This window comes from Epinephelus lanceolatus, chromosome 6, assembly GCF_041903045.1.
Source record: "Epinephelus lanceolatus isolate andai-2023 chromosome 6, ASM4190304v1, whole genome shotgun sequence".
In the NCBI taxonomy this organism is placed as follows: domain Eukaryota; kingdom Metazoa; phylum Chordata; class Actinopteri; order Perciformes; family Serranidae; genus Epinephelus; species Epinephelus lanceolatus.
In genome coordinates, this window is record NC_135739.1 from 17,613,800 (window position 1) to 17,636,615 (window position 22,816).

The window sequence follows — 22,816 nt, forward strand, 5'->3', positions numbered from 1 at the left end:
ATGAGGTTTTATTGTTATCATTGCCTTTTCATCATTCATTCAATCAGTTATTTAAGTATTCAATCAATCATTAATCAATTAAGGAAAGGGGAAAACAATCAAGCAATCAGCCCAACATGCAGCACCGTCAATCATGTCGTCATACATTTAATAAACTTAGAGACATTAATAAAAGTGTTTTAATGAGAGGCCACGCCGCTGACCACTGTTGTTAAAGCCGTCTAATGATTTACCTTACACATAATTTTCCATTCCCCGCCCGGAGGTCAGCAGCCAATGGCTTGTCAGCGTTGCTATTTAAGACGCGGACAGTTCAAGGTGGTTCAGATATCAGCGCTCTGCGCGCAACAGGACGCACTGAATTATCCTGAAGAGGAATACACACACGCTCTTCCGCTGCTAGCTCCGATTCACTTGATTTAATCACTGAAGACATTTATTTTTTCATTTTGAAAGGACACATTTGTAAAAGAGATGAAAGCGTGGAGAGTCCGGTTTCTGTACTTTCTGGTGTTGAATGCAGCTGTGCAGAGTGTGACGTCTGTGGAAGAAGAGCTCGCCGATTCTATTTTTGGTGAGTTGCAGGTTTTAACATTTACTCTCACACACATCGACACGCGTTTGTGCAGCAGTGGAGGATTTAACGGTGCAGATAGCGGCGGTGGAAAAGAATCCAATGAGGGAAAATGTGTCTGTAATTTACGCGCGGTGTACTTGTGTATGAGCCGGGTGTGTGTGTGTGTGTGTGTGTGTGTGTGTGTGTGTGTTTGGACTCTGAGAGTAACATTAACGGTTTGTAGGAGACATTATGTATCACGTGTCTATGACTAAACTTGTCTTTGTGGTGTCTGGCTTATACCCAACTTCTAATGACTACTATTAGCCATGAGAGACAAGATGGAAATGATTGTCACTATCAGAGCGCAGGAGAGGAACACAGTGGTGAAAATATTCAGGCTTCTTAACATGAATTAAGTTTATGATCATCAACTAAACTGCTTCAGCCCTTGGCATGTAAAGCCTTAAGTGTCTGTGTCCTGCATCCAGCTCCCCACCCCCACTCTGAAACCAGTTGAGTTGAGTCAGCTGACTGTGTAAGGACCACTGAAAGTTGGGCAGATTATAGTCGGTGAGGTGGCAGGAACAAAGCTGTGAAAACTCTCTGTGGTTTCTATGGCACTCAGTCTGACCAAGTGAACCACTGTAACCCCTGATCTTGTCTAAGGTGGAAGCTCATTTACTGAGGGGCCCTAAGGGGCCGGGGCTTATTGGAGCTAGTCACTCAGTTAGCTAGTCAGGCGTCTCTGACCTCCCAGACAGAACATTAGACCAGATTTACACATCTGAGAAAAACACCAGAGGCCTAACATTTTGTTCGCACAGCTCATCTGTCAACCCTCCTCTCTCCCAGGTAACTTCCTCGACCCTCTGAAAGATCTGTTCGACCACAAGGATGACAGCAATCAAACTGTTGCGAAATTCTCCCTCCGCAAACCATCCCATCCTGATGACGACCTGTGCTACATCGTTCCTGGCAACCCGGACTCCCTGGCAGCTTGCACCTTCAACAGCACCTCCAAAACCTTCCTAGTAATCCACGGGTGGACGGTGAGTGAGATGCTTCAGCCTGTCGTGACCTGCCCCTGTCTTTAAAACACCCACAGGCCTTGTTTCACTTGAATCTCTTTTGGTTTAGAAAAAGAAACCACCTGTGACTTGTAGTGTGTCATTATTTCACCAAATTCCAGTGTCATTAAGTCTCGTGAAATTCACGCAACTTACTTTCTTGACAAGCAGCGACATGTCGTTAATACCAAAGAACATTCTGTAGAGATGAAGTGGACTGGAGGGGCTCTGATTTTACAATACGGCCTGACCTTCCTTTAAATAATACCAGGTTTATTCACTTTAATGGTAAGTTTAATGCTTTGATTGTCATTCCAACAGCTGAGCGGGCTGTTTGAAAGCTGGGTGGCGAAGCTGGTCTCAGCACTGTACGACAGAGAGCAGACGGCCAATGTCATCGTGGTGGACTGGCTCACCTCGGCACAGAACCACTACATCATCGCAGCTCAGAACACCAAAGCAGTGGGGCATGAGATCGCTCGCTTCATCGACTGGATTGAGGTCAGTGGGGTCGAAACTTTACGTCTCAACCCAGTAATGTTCCACCTGTCACTCTCCAGTCAGAATATTCAGATTTTCACAACCTCTTTTTAAGAGGGGAAACTTCATAAAAGTTTATAGTTGTTGCTTTGAATGATCTCTGACACAAGAACACTGGGCCCAAAAAAATATTTAGTACAGATGAGCCAGTGCACTATTACCTTTATCTGTAATGGGAGTGGGCGGGGCTTAAGTCAGAAGTGGGTGTGGTTTAAACAGAAACCTGAAAGTTTAAGTATAGGTTGATCAGGAGTTGCTACATTTATTACTTGTTAGAAAACTATTTACAGAACAGCTTCAGAATTGAGCCTCAGTGTATTTTTAATCACAAGAATAAGAGACTGACTGCAGCTACCCAAATAAGGATTCTCCTTCATCACCAGTGACACATTTAACTGGGATGATACTCAAATGCCTAAGAAGTACATTATATGTAGCAGATACTCATTTTAAACCGGTGGTCATGAGTTTCTCTAACCACCAATAAGTAAATGAACCTGTATTTTACAACACTAGAGAGCTACTAATAGAGCTTTTACTCACCACAACAATCCAAATCACTGTTACAGACAATTTATTAACCATTAGTAATTCATATTGTCTTAACACAGCTTAAAGTAAAGTAGTACTATTCTGATACATGTCACTCACAGGTCATTTTGAAGCAGGATGTGTCACTTTATCTGTGCAAGAGAATGTTTGTCTCGCTGATTTCCTAAATCATATTTTAATTGATTAAATGTAAACTCCAAGATTTTGATTCACTCTCTGACCAGACTAAAATGCAACATGTACTTGGAGAAAATAGTGTCAGCGCCATAAATGCAGCAGGATATATCAGTGCATGTCACAGCCTGAGAGACAGCCTAACAACAACATGTAGTTCATCTCCTCACAGATCACACTCTGCTTTTTTACTGACTCCTTCACTTAATATGTTTTTTTTTCCTTTAAAATTTATGTCATGATTTTGTATCAATACATTGTTGTAAACTGTGTCTGAATTCACTGACTTAAATTGTAATTGTGCTTTGGCAACACATATGAAATGCTATGCCAATAAAGCTTATTGAATTGAAATTAATCATAAATATTTCTATAAAGGAAACCACAAACATGCCTCTGGAGAACATCCACCTGATTGGCTACAGCCTCGGAGCTCATGTGGCAGGATTTGCTGGAAGCCATGCAACCAATAAAGTCGGAAGAATAACCGGTAAGAAAAAACAACTCTACCTTTTTGATGTCTTGCAGTTTAGTTTGATAAAAGATCAGTTAATCGTGAGCTGACTGGTTGATTCACTGTTACCTGTCTCTGTCTGCAGGTCTGGACCCAGCTGGTCCCGACTTTGAGGGCGAGCACGCCCACAGGCGTCTGTCCCCTGATGACGCTCACTTTGTGGACGTCCTACATACCTTCACGCGGGGCTCCCTGGGGCTCAGCATCGGCATCCAGCAGCCTGTTGGCCATGTGGACATTTACCCCAATGGAGGCAGCTTCCAGCCGGGCTGCAACCTCAGAGGGGCGCTGGAGAAGATCGCTAACTTAGGGTTGTTTGGTAAGAACACCTTTTGATGTAACTGTTAATGAAGTTTTTTCCCCTGACACATATTTCTCCCTGAAATACTTAAGACAAATTTATGTATGATTTTCCATAACTAAACACAGAGCAGTTATGACCATGGGTGCTGTTTTTAAACCGGCAAACAGACTCAGAGTTAGTTTTTGGCTTCACAAAATAAAGCAGTGTTATATTATATTAACTATTAAACAATAATGTATTTGTTACCACCAGGTTATAGTGCACATTTTTGTGATCATTAGTAATTACACACAGAGTCCAGCAGCTTCAACAACACTGCAGCTACTTGTTATTGTTGTACTTGTCATTAATCTGTCTAAGCAGTGAACATTGTTACTGTCAGTTGCATAATGACACCCTCCAGGTCACTCTGACAGTGAACAGAGGACTCTAAACATGGCAGAGGATTGATGCCTAAAATAAATCAGTCTTAGTTTGTCTAGTAAAAGAGTGGAAAACTAACAACTTGACATAACTATGTAATTAAATACAGTTCCCTCTTTCCTCCTCAGCCATCACCGATGCAGTGAAGTGTGAACACGAGCGCTCGATCCACCTGTTCATCGACTCCCTGCTGAACGAGCAGGAAGCGGCCAAGGCCTACAGGTGTGGCAGCAACGACATGTTCGACCGCGGCATGTGTCTCAGTTGCCGCAAAAGCCGCTGCAATGCGGTGGGCTACGACATCAGCAAGGTCCGCAAGGCGCGCAACGTTCAGATGTACACCAAGACGCGGGCCTCCATGCCTTTCAGAGGTCAGTGGACTTTACTGGTGTTGAAGTGGATAATTCAGCTTGTGCCAAAGTTGCACAATTTCCCACCTGAGTCAGATGAAGTAATAATATTGCACAATCAAGGTCCAGTGGTTAATTCTGAAAAACCCTGCTCTGATTAAAAAGGATTTCAAGACTGTCTGAGCTCAGTAGTGTTTCAGTTTCTTAGTTTTGCAAACTGACTCAAAATAACTTGGAGCAGCTTCACTCCAGCAGCCTACATGCATGTTTAAAATGTCCCACATGCTCTCTTGCTCTGCAGTTTACCACTACCAGCTGAAGATCCACTTCTCCAGTAAGGTGAATCGCTCAGAGATGGAGCCGTCACTCACTGTCTCGCTGTACGGAACAAAAGGAGAGAGTGAAAACCTGGAGCTCAAACTGTAAGTGTTTAAAAGCCTTCATAAAAGATAATTACAGCACCGTGACTTTCATCTCGCGAGTTATGAGTTGTTCTGTAACAGTCGCACAGTAGTCAAAGGAAGCAGCGTGAAGTATAAACCATTAACAGAGATATAACCGCAGACCTGGCAGCATTTGTTGGATTATGTCACTGTGATTTATGATGCAGAGTTTACGAGGCTAAGCTAAATAAAATATTCCCGCTGGCTGCAAGCGGAATACTAACACCTCTCTCTGTTTGTGTCCAACAGGAAGGAGAAAATAGCAACAAATAAGACACATTCATTTCTGCTGGTGACAGAGAAAGATATCGGAGATCTGCTGATGGTGAAGTTTAAATGGGAGGAGACAAACGGGTGGTCAGCTTCCAACATGTTGAAGATGGTTTCTTCATGGTGGTCTGGTGACTCGGACAGTGCAGATGTGGAGGTTCATAAAATCCGCATCAGAGCTGGAGAGACCCAACAAAAGTAAGATGTGCTACTTTATGAAAAAGGCCAGAAAAATACTGCAAATATGTTAAAAAACACAATTTTTGCATTATTTTTTGCAGTAGAAGTGGTAAAAGTAGAAAATTCTGAATTTCTTTTCAGGATGGTGTTCTGCGTAAAAGACCCAGGAGCTCTGAAATTAACACAAGAGGTCACATTTGTTAGATGTAAGGATGCATGGAGGGCAAAATCGAAACGAACTCCCAGGAGGTGAGTTATCCCCCGCACTTTCCTTATCACTTTAACATCACCGTCATTGCTCTTAAATAAAAACACTTTTATCTGTTTCTAGAGTAACTCTGGAGAACCACTGACCTCGAAGAAAGGACGCCGCTGTTGAACGCCCTTCAGTCCATTTCAGCACTTAAAAGTAAATAATTTATACACCCAACTGTAACTTATTTCTCAAACGATACAAAAGTCTCACCGCCTTGTATATACATCCACAAAACTGTTATTTAAAACAATATGTGTATGAATACTGTAAGATATTTTGTAAAGAGCTCTTTGTATGTATGACACTTAAATGTAACTTCACTTTTGGTGCATGTTTTGTATCCAAAGAGATGGGTACTCGTCACATCAGAGCCTCGCATACTGAGACTGGATTTACCTTAACAGTTCAGGAGGTACTGATGTCCTATTGGGTAAAACACCTCAAGTTAAATTTCATGATTATAATGACCACTGTGAAGAATAAGGTCCTCTTGGTGTCCATGGAGGTCTGCAGACAGTTCTCAAACAGCAACCCAGTCTAGAGATGCACTGATCCACCTTTCTGCAAACCACAGATTTGTTACATCTGCAATTATTTTATTTCCAATTGCAAAACTCATTTCAACAACGTGTTTCTGGAACAAAAACCACAAAGATCATGTTTGGGCTTAAAATACGCTTTTTTGGGGACACAATTTCCACTCGAAAAAGCAGCGATATCTGCCCACTGGAAAAACATGGATGGGTCACTGCAAAACACTTACATTAGATGCCTATAAAGCAGCTGTAAAAACGTCAATGACTCGCTAAAATCACAACCGTTTTGTTGTTGTTGGTCTCGAACAGTGGTCTGCAGCTCACCTAGGCGACACACCAGCCACCCTCCTGCCCTCCCCCTGATGACAAAGTACGCTCATCTACTAGAAACGTCGATATAACACAGGTGAAACATGCAAATGTAACATGTCTTCTGGTGACTTGGCTGCAAAAAAGAAGAATATAACTGCCAATATGAATTTCTTGAGGTGTTTTATGCAATATGGTGCAGTGGATTTACCTTCATGTATTATCTAACCAACAGAGCATTCACCACTGTGGCTCCCAGCACTCTACGTGACTGTGGGACCTGTAACAATGTGCCTTACTGTAAACTGTAGCCAGATGTAAGCTGTTGCAAACTTGTCTTAACTTTTTTTCACCTCAGTGTGCTTTAGTTTTGTTGTTGTATAAACTTTGTGACTTTTACTGAAACATCTGAACATGCAAACGTTGTTTTAAAAACCTATTTTTACTGCTACACCTCTGAGAGATGTTACTTTGAAGCTGTTACCTCAAAGAAGCACCTGACATTTTGTCCACTTATAGTTCTGTTAAAGTTACACGAGGTGCATGATGCTCAGTGTGAAGTCGAAAGCACAGTTTATATAAATGTTGTCTCTCTTGACTGCAATTTCTTCTCTGCATGTGACTTTTTTAATCTCAACTAATGCTCTTTTATTCATCTAAACCTTGGCTCTTTAGAGATCGGTACTGTAATCATTGTGACTTTATTTCTACCTACTTTAAAGAAGTGGAAATGTTTTACTTTTGCACTGAAAACAGGAGAAGAAATTGCAAAAACCAAGTTACTTGTACAGTTATGTAAATACCATGATACAGATGATAGATTTTGGGGTATGGGACACTGTTAGTTATATATATTTTTACCTCCCGAGGAATTTAATCTGTAAAATGTGCCTTTCTATAATCTTTTGTACATATTTGTAAATATTGACTGTACTGTATAAATTCTTTAATAAACCAAAAACTGCCTTCTGAGAAGTCACCCTGAGCCTGACTTTTATTTTAGGGTTGTGACAAATACAAATAAAAAATGTTCCATTGTTATCACTTGTATTCACCAGCTCAAGGTTGTTTTATCATTTTCTTATTTATTATCAGAACAAAACCTGTGTGAGATCCAAACATTTTTAACAAATTGAACTGTTTTTGATACAAAAGTGGGAGGAATTGTTAAATCACACAAAATAAGCTTTGTGATTTCTTCTTGTCCTTGATGTTGTGACGCCACGTGTTTGGCTGACTGTGTCAAGGTGACCTGAGAGATAGACTCCATTAGGATGCTTGAAGCCAGCTTTAAGTAAACATATAAATCATTAGTGGTGAAAGAAGTATTCAGATCCTTAACTTGAGTAAGAGTACCAAGACAACAATCTAAGAATAACTAAATTCAGGCTCTGCAATTAAATCTTTAAACCCTTTGAAACCTGAGCAAATTGGCTTTGTTTCTTTTTAAAAACATGGGACACAGGCAATGAGCAACGAAAGGGGAAATGACCCATTAGCAAGAAATTAGTAAAAACAAGAAAATTGGTTTTAAAAAAAAGCACCACATCAGTACAACAACGGGAATTGATGTGTTTTTTTCCCTGCAACAACTAACGCACATGGTTAGGTTTAGGAAAACAGTGCAGGGTTTGGCTTTATAATCTTGGACACAAACACTGTTCTCCTGGGTGAAAGTCGGTGGCTGTTGGTGTTTCACTGCCTTAACTTTTATTCCTGTCCTGCTGCGTTTCGCCCTGATGCCAGCACCTGGAGGCCTGTCATGCTGACGTTAGAGGACGGCTTTTTGAGGCCCAAATGCCGTATTCCTTTAAGGCTAAAATTAGCGATCAAGTTCGAACACAGAAGTGAGGATGCTGCAGGGCAAAACAAGGGAGAGTCCCATCAATCTTTACAGGGGCAGGTGTATGATGCTATGTAGCGTTTAAGGGGAGATGACTCATAGGGAGATTATGAAACAATGGGCCCGGAGGTGCAGAAGGCCCAACCACATCTCCTACACATGAGTAAGACACACAGACGTTACAGTTGTTTTGCATCTCATTGTAATTGTTGTGCATCTCTCTTTGGTTTTGTGTCTCTTTGTGGTCAATTTGAGTCTTTTTGTAGTTGTTTTGCATCTCTGTGGTCATTTGGTATATCCTCGTGGTCATTTTGTGTTGCTCTGTCGTCGTTTTGATTCTCTCTGCAGCTGTTTCACATCTCTTTGTGGTCTTTCTATGTCTCTTTGTCATCATTTTGAGTCTCCTCATGGTTGGTATGTGTCTCCTCAAGTGGCATTTTGCAGGTAAAGCCCAAGGAAGGCCCTGACACTTTGGGGCCGGGGCCTGTGCCAGGTAGGTCAGCTCAGTAATCCATCCATGGGTTGACTGACACACACATGCATCACAGGAGACTCTCAATGCTTGTTGAAATGTGAACAGACAAGTGGCACAAGGAAAAGAAAGTGGCACATGCATCATGACTTACAAAGATATCAGTTAACAGAATAGTGTGACAGGCGTTGAGCAGGTTTCAGTGTCTTCACAGGTCACCTGTAGTCAGATCACGCAGTTTACGATGAGCAACAAAGTGGATTGCTGCAATGTGGCTGTGACACTTCAGAAAAAACCCAGGTGAAGGAATCCTCGTAAAATGTGTGCGTTGTCATGATGTCGTCCCAGAGGTGGCAGGGATCAAAAGTCAGGGGTCACTCAAACTCACTGGTGTACAGCTTGCGGCCACAGAGGCAGACTGTGCAGCCCATCACTGCAGACAGAGTCAGGATCGCCACCAGGATGGCCCACCAGTGAGCCTGCAGGGGATGAACAGAAATATAGTAAGTTTGGATCACTGTTGACTGTATTTCTTCACTAGGCTTTTGTTGTACTTATCGGAGAAATGTTTTGAAGTCAATATAGAAATGTCAGCTTCCTTCATTATCTTGCAGCTGCTGCAGCAGAAGCATAGTCAAGAACTACAACAAACTTCAGTTGGAGACAGTATTCAGTGAGGAATGCTATAAAGAAAGTCAACGGCAGCTGAAATGTGACATGAGGAGAAACAACACAAATGACAAATAAATACTGAGTTAAGTTATTGAGTGTTTTAGTGGCAAAACACAAGTTGCAACAAGTTGACTTTAGGTGTCATATTCTAGGTTGAACTTACGACCCTGCACTGATTTGTTTTGATTGACAGTCACAATTTTTCCTTTACTTTGCAGCTCAGCACATTACAGAGTGAGTCAGCAACACACTGTGCTGTAGGTGTGGTAAAACAACACAATTGTTCCTGAAGTGAGGGGTCATATCTGTCTCCAGTGAAACGGAGGCTTGATCTTTGAGGGGCTCTCCAACCCAAATGGGAATTCCTGATTCTTCACACTGTCATGAAGAACTGAACCTCAAAGAGAGCTGCGACTGAAACATCGAAGACAGCTGAACATCAGAGCAGGAAAATTAACAAACAGACTGAGCTGAGGATGTGACCTCAGGCAAACATCTGCTGAATCTTGACAATCATGACGGCTGCAGCCACAGAGTACGGTAAGTGATCACTTTTTAACCACGTAACTTATGCTGGAAGATTGTGTCTGACCTGGTGCTCTCAAAACCGCCTGTCAAGTCATTTGAGTCTACAAGGCAACTTTAAATCTATTAATACATGGAGACCTGATTGATTAAGATTTCTGTGCACAATTACACTAACACTTCTTGTTAGAAATTAAGGAGTAAAGGAAAGAACTGACGAAAGAATAGAATTAAGTTTTTTAAAGGGTCTGGCAACTGATTTAGATGTACACTGTGGAGCTTTCATTGTAAACAAATGTGTTTACATTCACATTGTGTATGCTTTAGGCTTCACAAACATGTTGAGTGCACATTGCTCTCTTGTAGGCGCATTATCACCAGCAGCTGTTTCAGTCTGGTAAAGCCAGCGTAAATGTACAGCACAAGCAACCTGGTCTTATTCCGAAGTTGTAGAGTAGTGGCACGTGGGCAGTGACTTCCAGCATCAGACACTGACAAAAAAATGCTTCCTTACTCACTGGCATGATACGTGGTCAGTCACTATTACTGTGTAATGGTGTCGTCAGGGTCAGGGGGAAGCGTGGTAGAACAACAGTGTAAGTTAACGGTGTGAAAGATGGAGTAGGGTGGGTGGGGGATGGGGTGGAGTACAACAATCACCTACTAAAAATTAATATCGTAAACATGCTGCCAACTAGTTGACTAATTGCCCTAAATGACGACTGTTGGTCGACTAGGAAAATTCTTAGTTGGGGGAGGCCTTATTTGATATATTGTTGTTATCAATTTTGGTTTAATTTAGCATTAGCTGTTCTTCAGCTTTACTGTGACATCCCCGTTGCTGTTATCTTTTAAACGTGTCATCAGAGTAATCATAGGAAACCTTCACCTTCATCCACTCCGCTAAGTCATCGAAGTCATCCAAATTGAGAAGGGAGTTTTTCAGTCTTGCGATGGGGCCGTCCGCATCCAGCAGACGACACACATGGAATTTGTCACAGTAACCCCGGTTTCCTGAGCACGGAGCCCCAGCAACCAGTGGCAATGCCTTCTTCTGGAAGAAACGGGACAGGACGGAGGACGTGGTGCTGGCACACGTCTCGGGCTTATCTGCCATTGATACACAGAAAATCACTTTAAATATATACCAGAATGCATTTTATATATCTATTGTAAGCCACAATGTGTATAATTTATATATATAAATTTATCAATACATAAACACAGACACTGAACTTGGAGCAAACCAAAGCATCCATTACATCAACTGCAAAATTGCTTAGAAAACACCTCATGTTATACTTTGTACACGGACCGTCGTGTCAGATGTAATGGAAAACAATAATGTAACCTCAGTTCAAATTGACACAGGCTGAAGTGTTGGGACACAAAGTGTAAACACATTCCTCAGTGGTAGAGGACACATCGGCCTGTAGTTACCCAGCTGCTGGCAGCACACATGGCATTTCTCCTTCATCAGGTCTCCTGGACAGTCACACTGCTCAAGGCTGTGTTTCAGACACACAGACTCGGTACAGACCTGCAGAGATAACCAGAGACACTCATTAAAAAGAAGACTTTGTTAAGTTCCTGCTGCTCTATAAGGCTGTTGAAGTTAGCCCCTCCCCCAAAAACCTTTTGAAAACCCTGAAGATAAGCTAATAAAGGTAAAAGTACTTTGTGTACGGCTCCAGGCATCCATTCCTTCCCACTGCTGGATGAAAATCTGTTAACATGTCTTAGTCTTAGTTATGTAATCCAGAACGCCACTTAACCACAATAATGTAATAAAACTCACATATGAGCGCAGACTTTATGTTCTCTCTGGTGGATTACACAACTCACAAGTTTCACTGTATCTTACTATGCAACCCCTCACAGCTGACTCACAGGAAATAATGTGCTATAATGTAACATTAACAAAACAGTGTGGACATAATAGTGAACATTCTGTATTATCATGCACTCTTGAACTCTGATGCCAACTGCCTCAGGTCTGACACCCTTTACTTATCATCCATACTGGTAACCTGTTTGTTGTTGTATATATTGTATATCATGGATCACACCTTACTGGTATCTTACTGTTATATAGTTTTATATTTTCAATATTTTATGTTTTTATTTGCTATACGTTTGCTTATCTGCTGCTATTTTAGTCCTTGAATATTGCACTCTTTGTATCTGCACTCTTCCCTCCTCCAGTTTTGTATTGCAACCGCTGGACAGCAGTCACCCTTGGGATGCATAAAGTTCTGTCTTGTCTTGTCTTTCACAAGCCTGCTGAGTGATTTTCATACTGTACATAATGAATGAAAACCAATGGAGGCCCGCTCATTAATGCAAATAGCTAGTCAGGTGGCAGCAACTCAGTGCATTTAGGCATGATGCCATGGTCAAGACGACCTGCTGAAGTTCAAACTGAGCATCAGAATGGGGAAGAAAGGTGATTTAAGTGACCTTGAACGTGGCATGGTTGTTGGTCTGAGTATTTCAGAAACTACTGATCTACTGGGATTTTCACACACAGCCGTCTCTAGGGTTTACAGAGGATGGTCCGAAAAAGAGAAGATATCCAGTGAGCCTTGTTGATGCCAGAGGTCAGAGGAGAATGGCCAGACTGGTTCAAAATGATGGAAAGGCAACAGGAAGTCAAATAACCACTGGTTACAACCAAGGTCTGCAGAAGACCATCTCTGAATGAACAACATCAGCTGACAAAGCGGCTGTATTTGCCGAGTTGGGATGAGAACGTGTTGAGATGTCTGGCTTATGGAGCTGAAGTTAGACGAGTTGTATAAATTGTTTATTATTTACCTGGAACACAGTCTCGACAATTTAATCAACAACCAACACTTTGTCATTTGTTTCACACGCGTGGTTTCCATACTTCATTTTCTTCAAACGGCTCACGTTTTGTTGTTTGTGTTTTGAAGAAGTGAACCAAATTTTAGTTTTACTCTGTTTGTTTCTGCAGAGTGAGTCAGTTTTCCTGTTTTCTGTTAATTTGATTCTTAGAAGGATTTGAGCCTTCAGCTGAAAGTGAGTAAGCTGAAATAATTAATGATTAAATTGAACACTACAACTAAAACCACACCTTTGTTTCTGGATCCTTTTTCTTGGATTTTAACATTACCACATCCCTCTTTTTCAGATGTTATGCTCCATGATCCTGGATGAGGTTGTCAGAGGTTAACACAGTTAGCATCTCTGGAGAGTAATAAATCCAGAACAAAATTCACAGCTGGAGTAAATACGCTGCCTCTCCTGCTGAGAGAACAGTGTATCATCACAGGATGTTTAACGACTTATAGAGTCACACACTATTTTCTCCTGGTAACATAGATCAGATCTTTTCTTAGTAATGCTGTGTTGCAATGGCACGTGTGTTTACAAATAAAATGGGTCGTGAGCTCACTTATTTGACTTTTTTATTGAATCCAGAATTCAAACATCATGTAGCCGAAAACAGGAAACACAACACGTTGCACTGAAAAATGAACTCTGAAAAGTAGTGTTTCATTGGCCTTTCTGGTTGAAATTTTCAGTCTCACCTCTGACGACACGCAGCACCAGTGAGTGGGTGTGTTTGTTGTGGTTGTAAAACGTTCTTTGTTGTACCTGTAACCACAACCCAATGGTAATGCCACAGTGTGCTGACACACCCTGTCAAGTTCTGCATCACTGCCGCAAGGTGAAAAGTTAAGCCGCTGGAGATAAACAAACGTAAAGGCTTTCAGCTATGAAGTTGTTCTTCAAGTACAAATCAGGTTTACTTTACATTTCTGTTAAGCATATTTGATTGTAGGCAGTGGCGATCCTAGCCTATGGAAGCCCTGATGGTTGGGCTAGTGGTTACACCAGGTAGCTAGCTGACTGTGCTAATGGTATCCAGCTGTTATGCTGAGGGGGGGCCTCACACAAAGGCGCACCGCACCGCTCCGCCTTTTTTTTTTTTTAATTGAATGCCACTAATTGCCTCTTCTGACAGTGAACCCCTGAATGCGAATTATACAGGTTTGAACTAAGATATATATTTCTTGCTGTTCAAGTGCGGGAGTTCAAGTAAGGGTAGAATGAAGTGTGAGATGGATCGGCGGTTTGGTGTGGCATTTGCAGTGAGCTTTCAATTTACTGGTCCATCTACGTCCCAACCCTCACCTATGGTCATGAGCTCTGGGTAGTGCCCGAAAGAATGAGATCGCGGATACAAGCGGCTGAAATGAGTTTCCTCCGTGGGGGGGGGGCTGGGCTCAGCCTTATAGGGTGAGGAGCTCGGATATCCGGAGGGAGTTCGGAGTAGAGCCGCTGTTCCTTTGTGTCGAAAGGGGTCAGTTGAGGCGGTTCGGGTGTCTCTTGGGCGCCTCCTGTTAGAGGTGTTCAGGGCATGTCTCACTGGTAGGAGGCCCCCGGGGCAGACCCAGAACACGCTAGAGGGATTACATATCTCATCTGGCCTGGGAACGCCTTGGGGTTCCCCAGAAGGAGTTGGAAAGCGTTGCTGGGTTGAAGAATGTTTGGGATGCATTGCTTGGCCTGCTGCCCCTGTGACCCGGCCCCAGATAAGTGGATGGATGGATGTTCCAGGCAGCCATTTTGTCTATTAATTATCCACATTGTTGTTTTATGATAATGCAGTTAAACACAGAACGTGTTGCAGTTCATTTCCTCACATCATTATAATTTGATTTGGAGTTTTCTTACCCTAAAATTGTGTTCATTCAAAAATGAGTGGAAGGAATGGATGTCTGTTGAGTGAGCTTCTCAGAAATTTGAACCCCTATAGTTAATTGACAACTGAGCAAATGTCATCTGATGATAAGGATCATGTGATAAAATTGAAAGCTCCAGAACAGCTACTAAATGAACTTTATAATGTGGTCAAGAATAAACTCTGAAACTTAACACAGATATTTTTTTTTCCAGCACCAGCTTTGCAACATCGCTGCATACTTGCACACTTTGGCTTGTTGGGCAATGTAGTTGAGTCACACAGTGATGTGGTGGATGTGGCTGCCTTACCCCGTTCAGGCACACACGCGTGCCCTGACTGCAGACTGTAAGGTTTTCCTTGGCACTTGGCTCAGGGCAGAACGGGGAGTGGCCCGAACACACAACCTCTTTCTGACAGTCAGTCTCGTCATCACAGGCCTGACCCGCTGGCTTAAACTTACAGTCCTGACCGCAGCACAGGCCCTGACTCGGACTTAATAAAAGCACACACAAAGAGTTAAGGTGACAGATAAACATGAAAACCACATCCATAAAGAGAACAAAGACACACTTAGAAGGCAGAGCGTCAATAAAATAGTTTAGATGACTGTGGTGTACTGATTTAATCAACCCTAAGAGTCTATTAAACTAAAAACAATGCCATCGTAGTCTGCATGCAGAAACATATCCTTAAACTAAAACTGTGTAAACTTCCATCTTGAAGCTTGTATTCACACTCTGATGGTCTGTGTACCTGCACACTTTACCAGGCTTGAGGTGACACTGGACTCCTACATGCTCTTTGGCACTGAAGCAGCAGGGGTCTGTGTCGTTGTGACCGACGTCACACTCCTCACCGTCCTCGACAATCAAGTTTCCACAGATGGGCTGATCACTGACTGGACAGAACACACAGATAAACACACACATATGTAAATACACCCACTGTGTATAATTATTTACAGTGACTTTTGCACGGGGTAAACATTAGGCCCCCGACCGCACTCTTGTCTTCCTCACCCACAAAGCAGTCGTCCTTCTTCGCCTTCAGGATCTTGCTGATGTGTTTGATGCTGCAGGGCGAGAACTTGTCGTTGTTTTCACGCACCTCGCTTGTGGCTTCAGGGTACATCAGGTACCTGCCTTTACCGCCCCTGGAGCCGAGGTTTCCGCAGTTCGAGCCGTCGTCGTGCTGGAAAACAGACCAGAAATTAACTTTTAGATGGTGTGTTTTTCCGGATATGCATCTACACACTGAGGAAATGGAATCAGCAGCTATGTGGGCATTGCCATTAAAAGTACTCAGCTGTAGACAGGAACAGCAGGGGGAAAACAAATGATCTAACCAAGCTGAAGCCATTTGTTTCCATCCTCGTTATGGCTCATCATCCCAGACAGTAAAAATGTTTTCAGTAAAGCCCATGGACAGTTGTTTTACAGCTGAAAGCTCTGTGACTTTTAGAGTTATCTTTATTATGTTTTCAAATAAAAAAACATATCCTTTATGCAGTCAAAAGATTTCCCTGGAATCTGATGGCCGTGAAACAGCAGAGGAATGTTGTGTTCCACATGTGGTACACAGAGAGCAGAACAGAGAGCTTTGGTCAGAGATGTATTATTATTATTATTATTATATGTCAAACATTTTCTGGAACTCGTGTTCCCTGTATGTCAAACTCATGGGTGAATTAAGAGACCAAGGGACGAGCTTTAAAGTAACGTAGACACGTGTGGAGGAAACATGTTTTGATGTGGGTGAATCCGCATCTGTTCCTGATTAGTTTAATGGATATAACTTAATAGTATTCACTCTGTGTGTCAGTATCTGCAGCTCTGGGGTTAACACCACTGCGTGTCACAGCAGATGTTAATGTGGTTACATTTATTTTTGCTTTAATTGTTATTTGCTGGTATCATTTGGTTACACGTGAATTTACTGCTGCAGTCTTAGAGATGACAAAAACTGTGGAAAGCAATAATAAAAGGAAGAACAGCCAAGTATGGGTATAGATCACTACTGCGCTGCATCAGTTTGCAGATTTCCTGCTCTTCCTGTTTACTTCTCAACACCTGCAGTGGTTTTACAGATGCTGGTACCCGAGACATAACCTAGATACAGTTTAAAGATAAACAGCTTATCATGACACGTGGCAAATGTTGGACTGTAAAGCTTGTCATGCTCGGGGCAAAACAAGTTCAGTCCCGTCTTCTTTAAATCTCGTGACAGCTGTTTTGATTATCGTTTAATTGTTTCAGAGACTGTTAAAGCAAAGATACCAAACAAGATCTGGTGTCAGTTTCTCCATTGTGAGAACTTAGTGCTATTTTTTTTTTTGTTTTGTTTTACCTATACGATCATAAAGTGAATATCTTTGATTTACACTTTATAGCTCATACATTATATTATTATTATTATTATTATTATTATTATTACTTTGTGTTTTTATTGTATTTATTTTATTGGTTTGTTTTCCTTTGTTATCCTTTTTTCCTTTATTTGTCATTATCATTTTTGTCTTTCTAATATGTTTTTGCGTCTTATCTCTTTTTAATTTTTCCTCAAATTTTGTCATGATCCCATTTGGCATTGCTTCTGCTTTGCTTTATTTTTCCAAAGCACTTTGTAAACTCTGTTTTTAAAGTTGCTTTATAAATGAATTATTATAATTATAATAATAATAATAATAATAATAAATAAAAAATAATTGCCATGTTATTAAATAAAGAAAATTAATTAATAAAATTAAAAAATAATCTTTAGCTACTAATTTAATCAGACTCAGAAATCAGAATCTGAACTACATTATTGATCCCAGGGGGAAACTGGTACACATTGCAGTTGCTTTCATATTTAGGCTATGTACACAATAATTATAAAAAAGAAAAAAGAAAAGAAGAAGTATGTATGCTGCAATATATAACAATATGCAGAAATATGTGCATTATACTATAAAGTGTGTTAAATTTAAATGCAAGAACAGTATAAGTAACAAATAAATAAGAATATAATTGAAAGGGTATTGCAGCAGTTGAATCATTGCACAATTTTTGCACTGTTAAGTCAGTATCGCACAGTTAGATCATAAATAATAACTGAATTATGGAGTTAAAGGTGCAAATGGCCATATGTGCACAAAATGTAGGAAGGAGCAATAAAAGAAAAATGTGCATTTCCTATTTACTATATAGTTTAACTCACACCTGTGCATAGCACACAGTTCTAAAAAGCCAGTGTATGCATATGTGGTTGTAAGGGAAGTAGGTCAAAGGCCACAGCAGCTCTCTACCCAGAATTCACTCTGCATCACAGCCCACACCTCTCTTTCCTCCACCGTGTTTGCTACAAATCTCAGTTGTAGCCCGCGCTCAGACATCTTCATGTGCTTCACATGAAAAGGTCCGGTCTGGAAACAATGAGACATGCCTGTCACAGGAGCCAGTGCACCGGGCCGGAGTGGAGAACTTACGGTAGTTTAACTCATAAATAGCACGCAAGGTCTGATGCAGCAGAACTAATCTGCTCAGGAGTGCCTCAGAGGTCTCTTTGGTCTGTGGAAGTGTGAATAACAGAGGGCAGGGTGAAAACAGCCCGAGGAGCACTGCTGGCATTTTGGGCAGTGGGAGAAAGGTTGCAGGTGTTAGCAGCACTCACACATGGAGAGGGGGTGCGTGCACTTGTGTGTACACATAAGCTGTGTGTTGTTATGGTGGAAGAGGTTGTAAATGAAGAGAATAAATGAAAAGATAGAAAGAAATCACAGCTCCTCCTGTTCTCTTTTCTCAGATTATCCACTGAGGCGGAGCCAAGGGTCTCTGAAACAAACCACTCAGTACAGGCCAAGGTCTCTAATGCCCACATAAAGTGAATCATTCACAGACAATTTGTTCCAGTGCAGTGCAAACAGCCATGTATGCCCTGTGAGAATATGTGAAGTAAGTCTAAATTTTGAAACACAGAGATTCGTCATGTTGAATTATCATTCAGTACACAACCAGCACGTTAGACTGGAAGGTGTTCGGTTCACTGGGGCACCAAAAGGGGTTCAGGATACAACTGGTAAAGTTGAACAAACATCCGAAATACTCAACCACAGGTCAGTGGAGTATGTTCAGACCTACATTGTGCAATTTCAGTTATCTGCAGCTGTCTACACCCTCGATTTTAAATCTGAGCTTGAATTCATGATGTCACCAGGTTTTTCTCATCTTAATGATGGACTTGGACTTTCCATGTCAAGATATGACTTGCAAGGTACCCTGGGTTCTGGGATGCTGTGTCAAATTCACCCTGTTACATAGAGTGTCTGTTTTCAAAATACACTTCCATTTTCACAGGAAATTTACCGTTTACATACTGTCTCTTTCAAAATAAAAGCACAACGCCAGTACAACACTGTAAATTGGTGTTTTTTCTTCCTCGACAACAGACAGACATGGTGAGGTTTGGGCAACAAAAGCAACACAAGCACATGGTCGGTTTAGAAAGAAAGAACAGGGTTTGGCTTCACAATCATACGGGAAGCGAAAGTCGACCTTCTGGGTGAAAGTCGGTGGTTATTGGACCGACCCAACCTACTCAGACTTTCACCCCCTTAACTTACATTGTTGTCCAGTTGTGTGTTTTTTTGTGTGGCCACATATCATGCCGACGTGAAAGGGAAATAACTGCTTTTTTCATCAGTGTCTGGCGCCGTAAGTGACTGCCCAAGTGCCGATATTCGACGACTACGGAGTGAGACCAGGTTGGTGCTGCAATATTTTAGTTAACATGCAAATTATTTGAATGTAGGGTGCAAAAAGTAACCCGAAAGATATACTATGCAGGATGTTCCTAAAAATCATTGTAGTGTGACAGCCCTCTTACCTTCCGGCTTGGGCTGTCTTTCCCTTTAAGACAGGAAGCAGGAAGAGCATCACTGATTAACTCATACCAGGTGCTCTTCAGATATATAAGCTGCTGGAGTCAGTCAGTCTTTCACTCTCACCTGGGCGTATGGTTTGTTGTCTTCTTTAGGTTGTTTTCTGTGTTTATTTGTTCATTACACAATGTTTAGTTAAAGTTCATGTGTGTCCTTTCCTCTTTGTCCTTCCCTTGAGCCGACTGTGACGTAGACTCACACAGTAGTAATCCCTCCAAATCAACACATATGACCCACTAGAAGTGTGTAGTGGTGTATTTATTGGCAGGGACACAGCCCTCTGCCCGTATTTTCTTATTTTATTATCATTTTACTGTGTTCGGGATGCTCCTGGGCACAGGAACACGGTGAGGTTGGGACTTAGGTAGCGGCTAAGTGCCAGACTGTAAGCAGCTTGCATCTAAGAGGGAGCTATGAAAATCATGGACACAGTGCCAAAAACCCTGCAAATGTAGTGGACGAGAATTAATCTGCACAATAACCAACAATTCAAGCAGTGGTACATCAATTAAAATTCACATTATCAGGGGAATGTCATGGGATATTCACTGTACAATACATGCCACAACAACCATACATGTACAACCATACATTGTTGGTTTGACTGAGCCACTTCAGACAGATGTATTTCATATATTGATGCACTATGTATTTAGTATTTCATAAACTCTGTGATGGTGACTGACCGGAGATCCCAGGCTGTGGCCGAGCTCATGAGCGAAGGTCAGCTGGACCTGTCGAGGAGGCAGGAACTGTCCGTAGTTCTGAATTGTGACCAAACCTGTGTTCTGGCTGATGTTTTCACCCTTAAGAGATCTGATCTGCTTTGAACATATTCCTCCTGCGTTACCTGAAGTGCACACAGATGAAAGGATAAACACTGAGTTTGGTTGTCACTGAGGTCATGTACAGTAAATGACAGTTAAAAGAAATGTATAATATAAAAACAGTTTGTCTTCTGGTGTTTCTTTCCCACACAATATGTGGTTAATGTATTGTAAGACGGTGGAAGAAATGCAGGTTTTGATAAAGTTGGCAGCTCATGAAACATAACTCAACTCAACTCAACTGCGTCACTGCTTCAGATTCAACAGACCTGATGAAAACATACCTTCTTGTCACTTTGCGGTACAGTATGGTTGCATAACTGACCTTGTGCTACTGGAAATACCTTAAACCAACAATGCTACTGAAGCGTTATTGATCTCTGAGGCCCCGGGTCAGCGGGGTGCGGACAGACAGACAGACCAACAGACCTGCTGAGCTCCTCTAGTTTCACATCAAAGCCTGCAGAGCCATTTGGCCTCCAATAGTCTCCATCTGCCTTCGGGTTTACGTAATGTCCCTGAAAGCCATTCCCACAATTACAAACAGCTGGCCACGTTCACATGGATGGATGGCTGGGCTGTGACATCATCTTTCAGCTGGCCAGCCAGAGGACAGGTTTCACAGATACCAGTCTGATTGGTCAAACTGAGCACCTATGATAAGGTCTCTCAGAGAGGCCGCTCATGGATTTGAGTAAAGTGGTCAGATGTGACTTCAGGTAGTTCAGCAAGACCATCCCTTAAATTCAAGACATCTCACACTTAAATACCTTAATTCCCCAAATGACTATTACTCATCCCATATTATGTTGATGATGAAATTGTAAAAAGCAAGACTTTGTTTTTCCTGTCTGTCTCCAGGGTGAAGAAAGAGTCTAAAAATTAAAAAAAAAAAGAAAAAAGTCTTGATTAACTGGAGTAAAAAGGCAGCAGCAATAACAACAGCAAAACTAAATCAAAATTTCTGATTACAAACTCTCACATAGCTTGTTCCATTTACGTCTCATTTATCCAGTCATATGCTCAGTACTTCCCAAACATTTAAAGAAGTATTTCACTGCTGCAAAGATGGTCTTTTCATAAAACTGGGCTGACTATGCAGTAGAGAGGTGCAAATACTTTTGAAATTGGTGCTACATGACCAGCGAAAACAGAGGAAAATGGCTGTGGCATTTGCTTTTGCCCAAGAGGTAGAAAACCTCCATTTACCAGAATGCACTGCGAGGCATTGGACCAATAAACACTGCCGTTCCAGCTTGGTGATGTAATGCGAGCTTGGCCATTTTGACGCAGGAAAAAATACGGTGGTTGGTTGGTAACAATCGATTTCCAACAGTTATACGTTAAGCTAAAATGTGTGTCTAAAAACATTTTAGGCGAGAAATAGGCAACACAGTAACTAGGTTCATATTTGATCAGCGCTGCCTAGTCTCACAGTTTGAGTTTGAGAACCACTTCTATACTCTTTTGTTGAGCACTAGAATATTTTGTACTGACTCACTTCATACACCCGAATAACTCACGTCATACGCGCATTTAATTGCTGAACTGATGAATGAACTTTTGCCGGTACGTCCTCAGCATCACACGTCCCGAGGAAATCAATACTGACTGGCTATCGTGGTGTGAATCGATCACTCAAGTTTACATTTTTCAACTTGCAAATAAGCATATGATGTGAAATCTCGCTGCTTGCTTCATTCTCGCAGCTTCATTCTTGTCGCGTCCATCCCGAATTCCGGTTGGAATATGCATCTAATCATGCCTTTACATCGACTTTATATGTGATCTGTTTTATTTGTGCCCACTGTGAACACAACATCAGTGACCGTGGTGGCGGGGATACAAGAGAGCAAGCAAAAAAAAAAGTTGGGCTGAGAGAGGAGCAGGGAGATCTGGGCACTGCCTGGTAACATGGAAACCAAAGTCCATTTACACGTACTACCCATGTTATTATAATACAAAGCTGTTTGAATATATGCAAAGTATCCCTTTATGGGTTAGTTTGGATTCACCATGCTCACAATAACACACAGCAGCGAGGTAGAATATGTTTCTGGCAGAGGAGTCTGGCTTTAAAGTTTCACAAACAGTTCAGTCCCCTGTCAGGAGGCTGTCTGTTTGGGAAGTACTGCGCACACGACTGGGTCACGCATGAGTTGTGTGAGAGGTTGTGAACAGACGTTTTGATGTGGTTTTGTTGTTGCCAACTTGTAACTTCAATATGGAGGCCTGCGAGAACAGTTTTCTTTACAAATTCAGTGTAACACAGGGTGAGTAATGGTCTTTGGGGGGGTGAAGTATTCCTTTAAACAGGGTCAATCCCTCATATTGTATTTGGGCCAAAAATCTACTTAGTGCTGAACCT

The 22,816-nt window shown here is 41.7% G+C and overlaps 2 protein-coding genes across 4 annotated transcripts in view; one reads left to right on the forward strand and one right to left on the reverse strand.

Moving 5' to 3' along the window:
* The first annotated feature begins 318 nt into the window (after positions 1–318).
* lpl2a (lipoprotein lipase 2 a) lies at positions 319–7,452 on the forward strand. 2 transcript variants are annotated; one of them, XR_004501459.2, is made up of 11 exons: positions 319–574; positions 1,412–1,608; positions 1,948–2,127; positions 3,271–3,382; positions 3,492–3,725; positions 4,262–4,504; positions 4,785–4,905; positions 5,176–5,394; positions 5,518–5,625; positions 5,708–5,785; positions 6,478–7,452. XR_004501459.2 is itself a non-coding variant. In XM_033622323.2 (10 exons), the coding sequence occupies exons 1-10, from the start codon at positions 475–477 to the stop codon at positions 5,727–5,729; spliced, it is 1,536 nt and encodes a 511-aa protein (XP_033478214.2). In that variant the 5' UTR covers positions 319–474; the 3' UTR covers positions 5,730–7,452. The 2 variants fall into 2 exon arrangements, 1 of the variants encoding a protein (XP_033478214.2); XM_033622323.2 differs by having other exon boundaries at positions 5,708–7,452.
* A 1,051-nt stretch (positions 7,453–8,503) lies between these two features.
* The window catches only part of LOC117253616 (disintegrin and metalloproteinase domain-containing protein 10), a 41,375-nt gene continuing 27,062 nt past the window's right edge, over positions 8,504–22,816 (reverse strand). For both annotated transcript variants that reach the window (XM_078168740.1, XM_033621174.2), the window contains exons 9-15: positions 20,308–20,471; positions 15,723–15,894; positions 15,457–15,601; positions 15,012–15,195; positions 11,430–11,529; positions 10,879–11,099; positions 8,504–9,271 (exon numbers count right to left, since the gene is read on the reverse strand). In XM_078168740.1, coding sequence (XP_078024866.1) covers positions 9,167–9,271; positions 10,879–11,099; positions 11,430–11,529; positions 15,012–15,195; positions 15,457–15,601; positions 15,723–15,894; positions 20,308–20,471 — 1,091 coding nt within the window. In that variant the 3' untranslated portion in view covers positions 8,504–9,166. The remainder of the gene's footprint in view (positions 9,272–10,878; positions 11,100–11,429; positions 11,530–15,011; positions 15,196–15,456; positions 15,602–15,722; positions 15,895–20,307; positions 20,472–22,816) is intronic.

Coding starts and splice junctions, on each gene's coding strand:
- lpl2a (XM_033622323.2), top strand. CDS start 475: ATGAAAGCGTGGAGAGTCCGGTTTCTGTACTTTCTGGTGTTGAATGCA. Junction 3,726..4,261: donor CGCTAACTTAGGGTTGTTTG/GTAAGAACACCT, acceptor TTTCCTCCTCAG/CCATCACCGATGCAGTGAAG. Junction 5,626..5,707: donor TCGAAACGAACTCCCAGGAG/GTGAGTTATCCC, acceptor ATCTGTTTCTAG/AGTAACTCTGGAGAACCACT.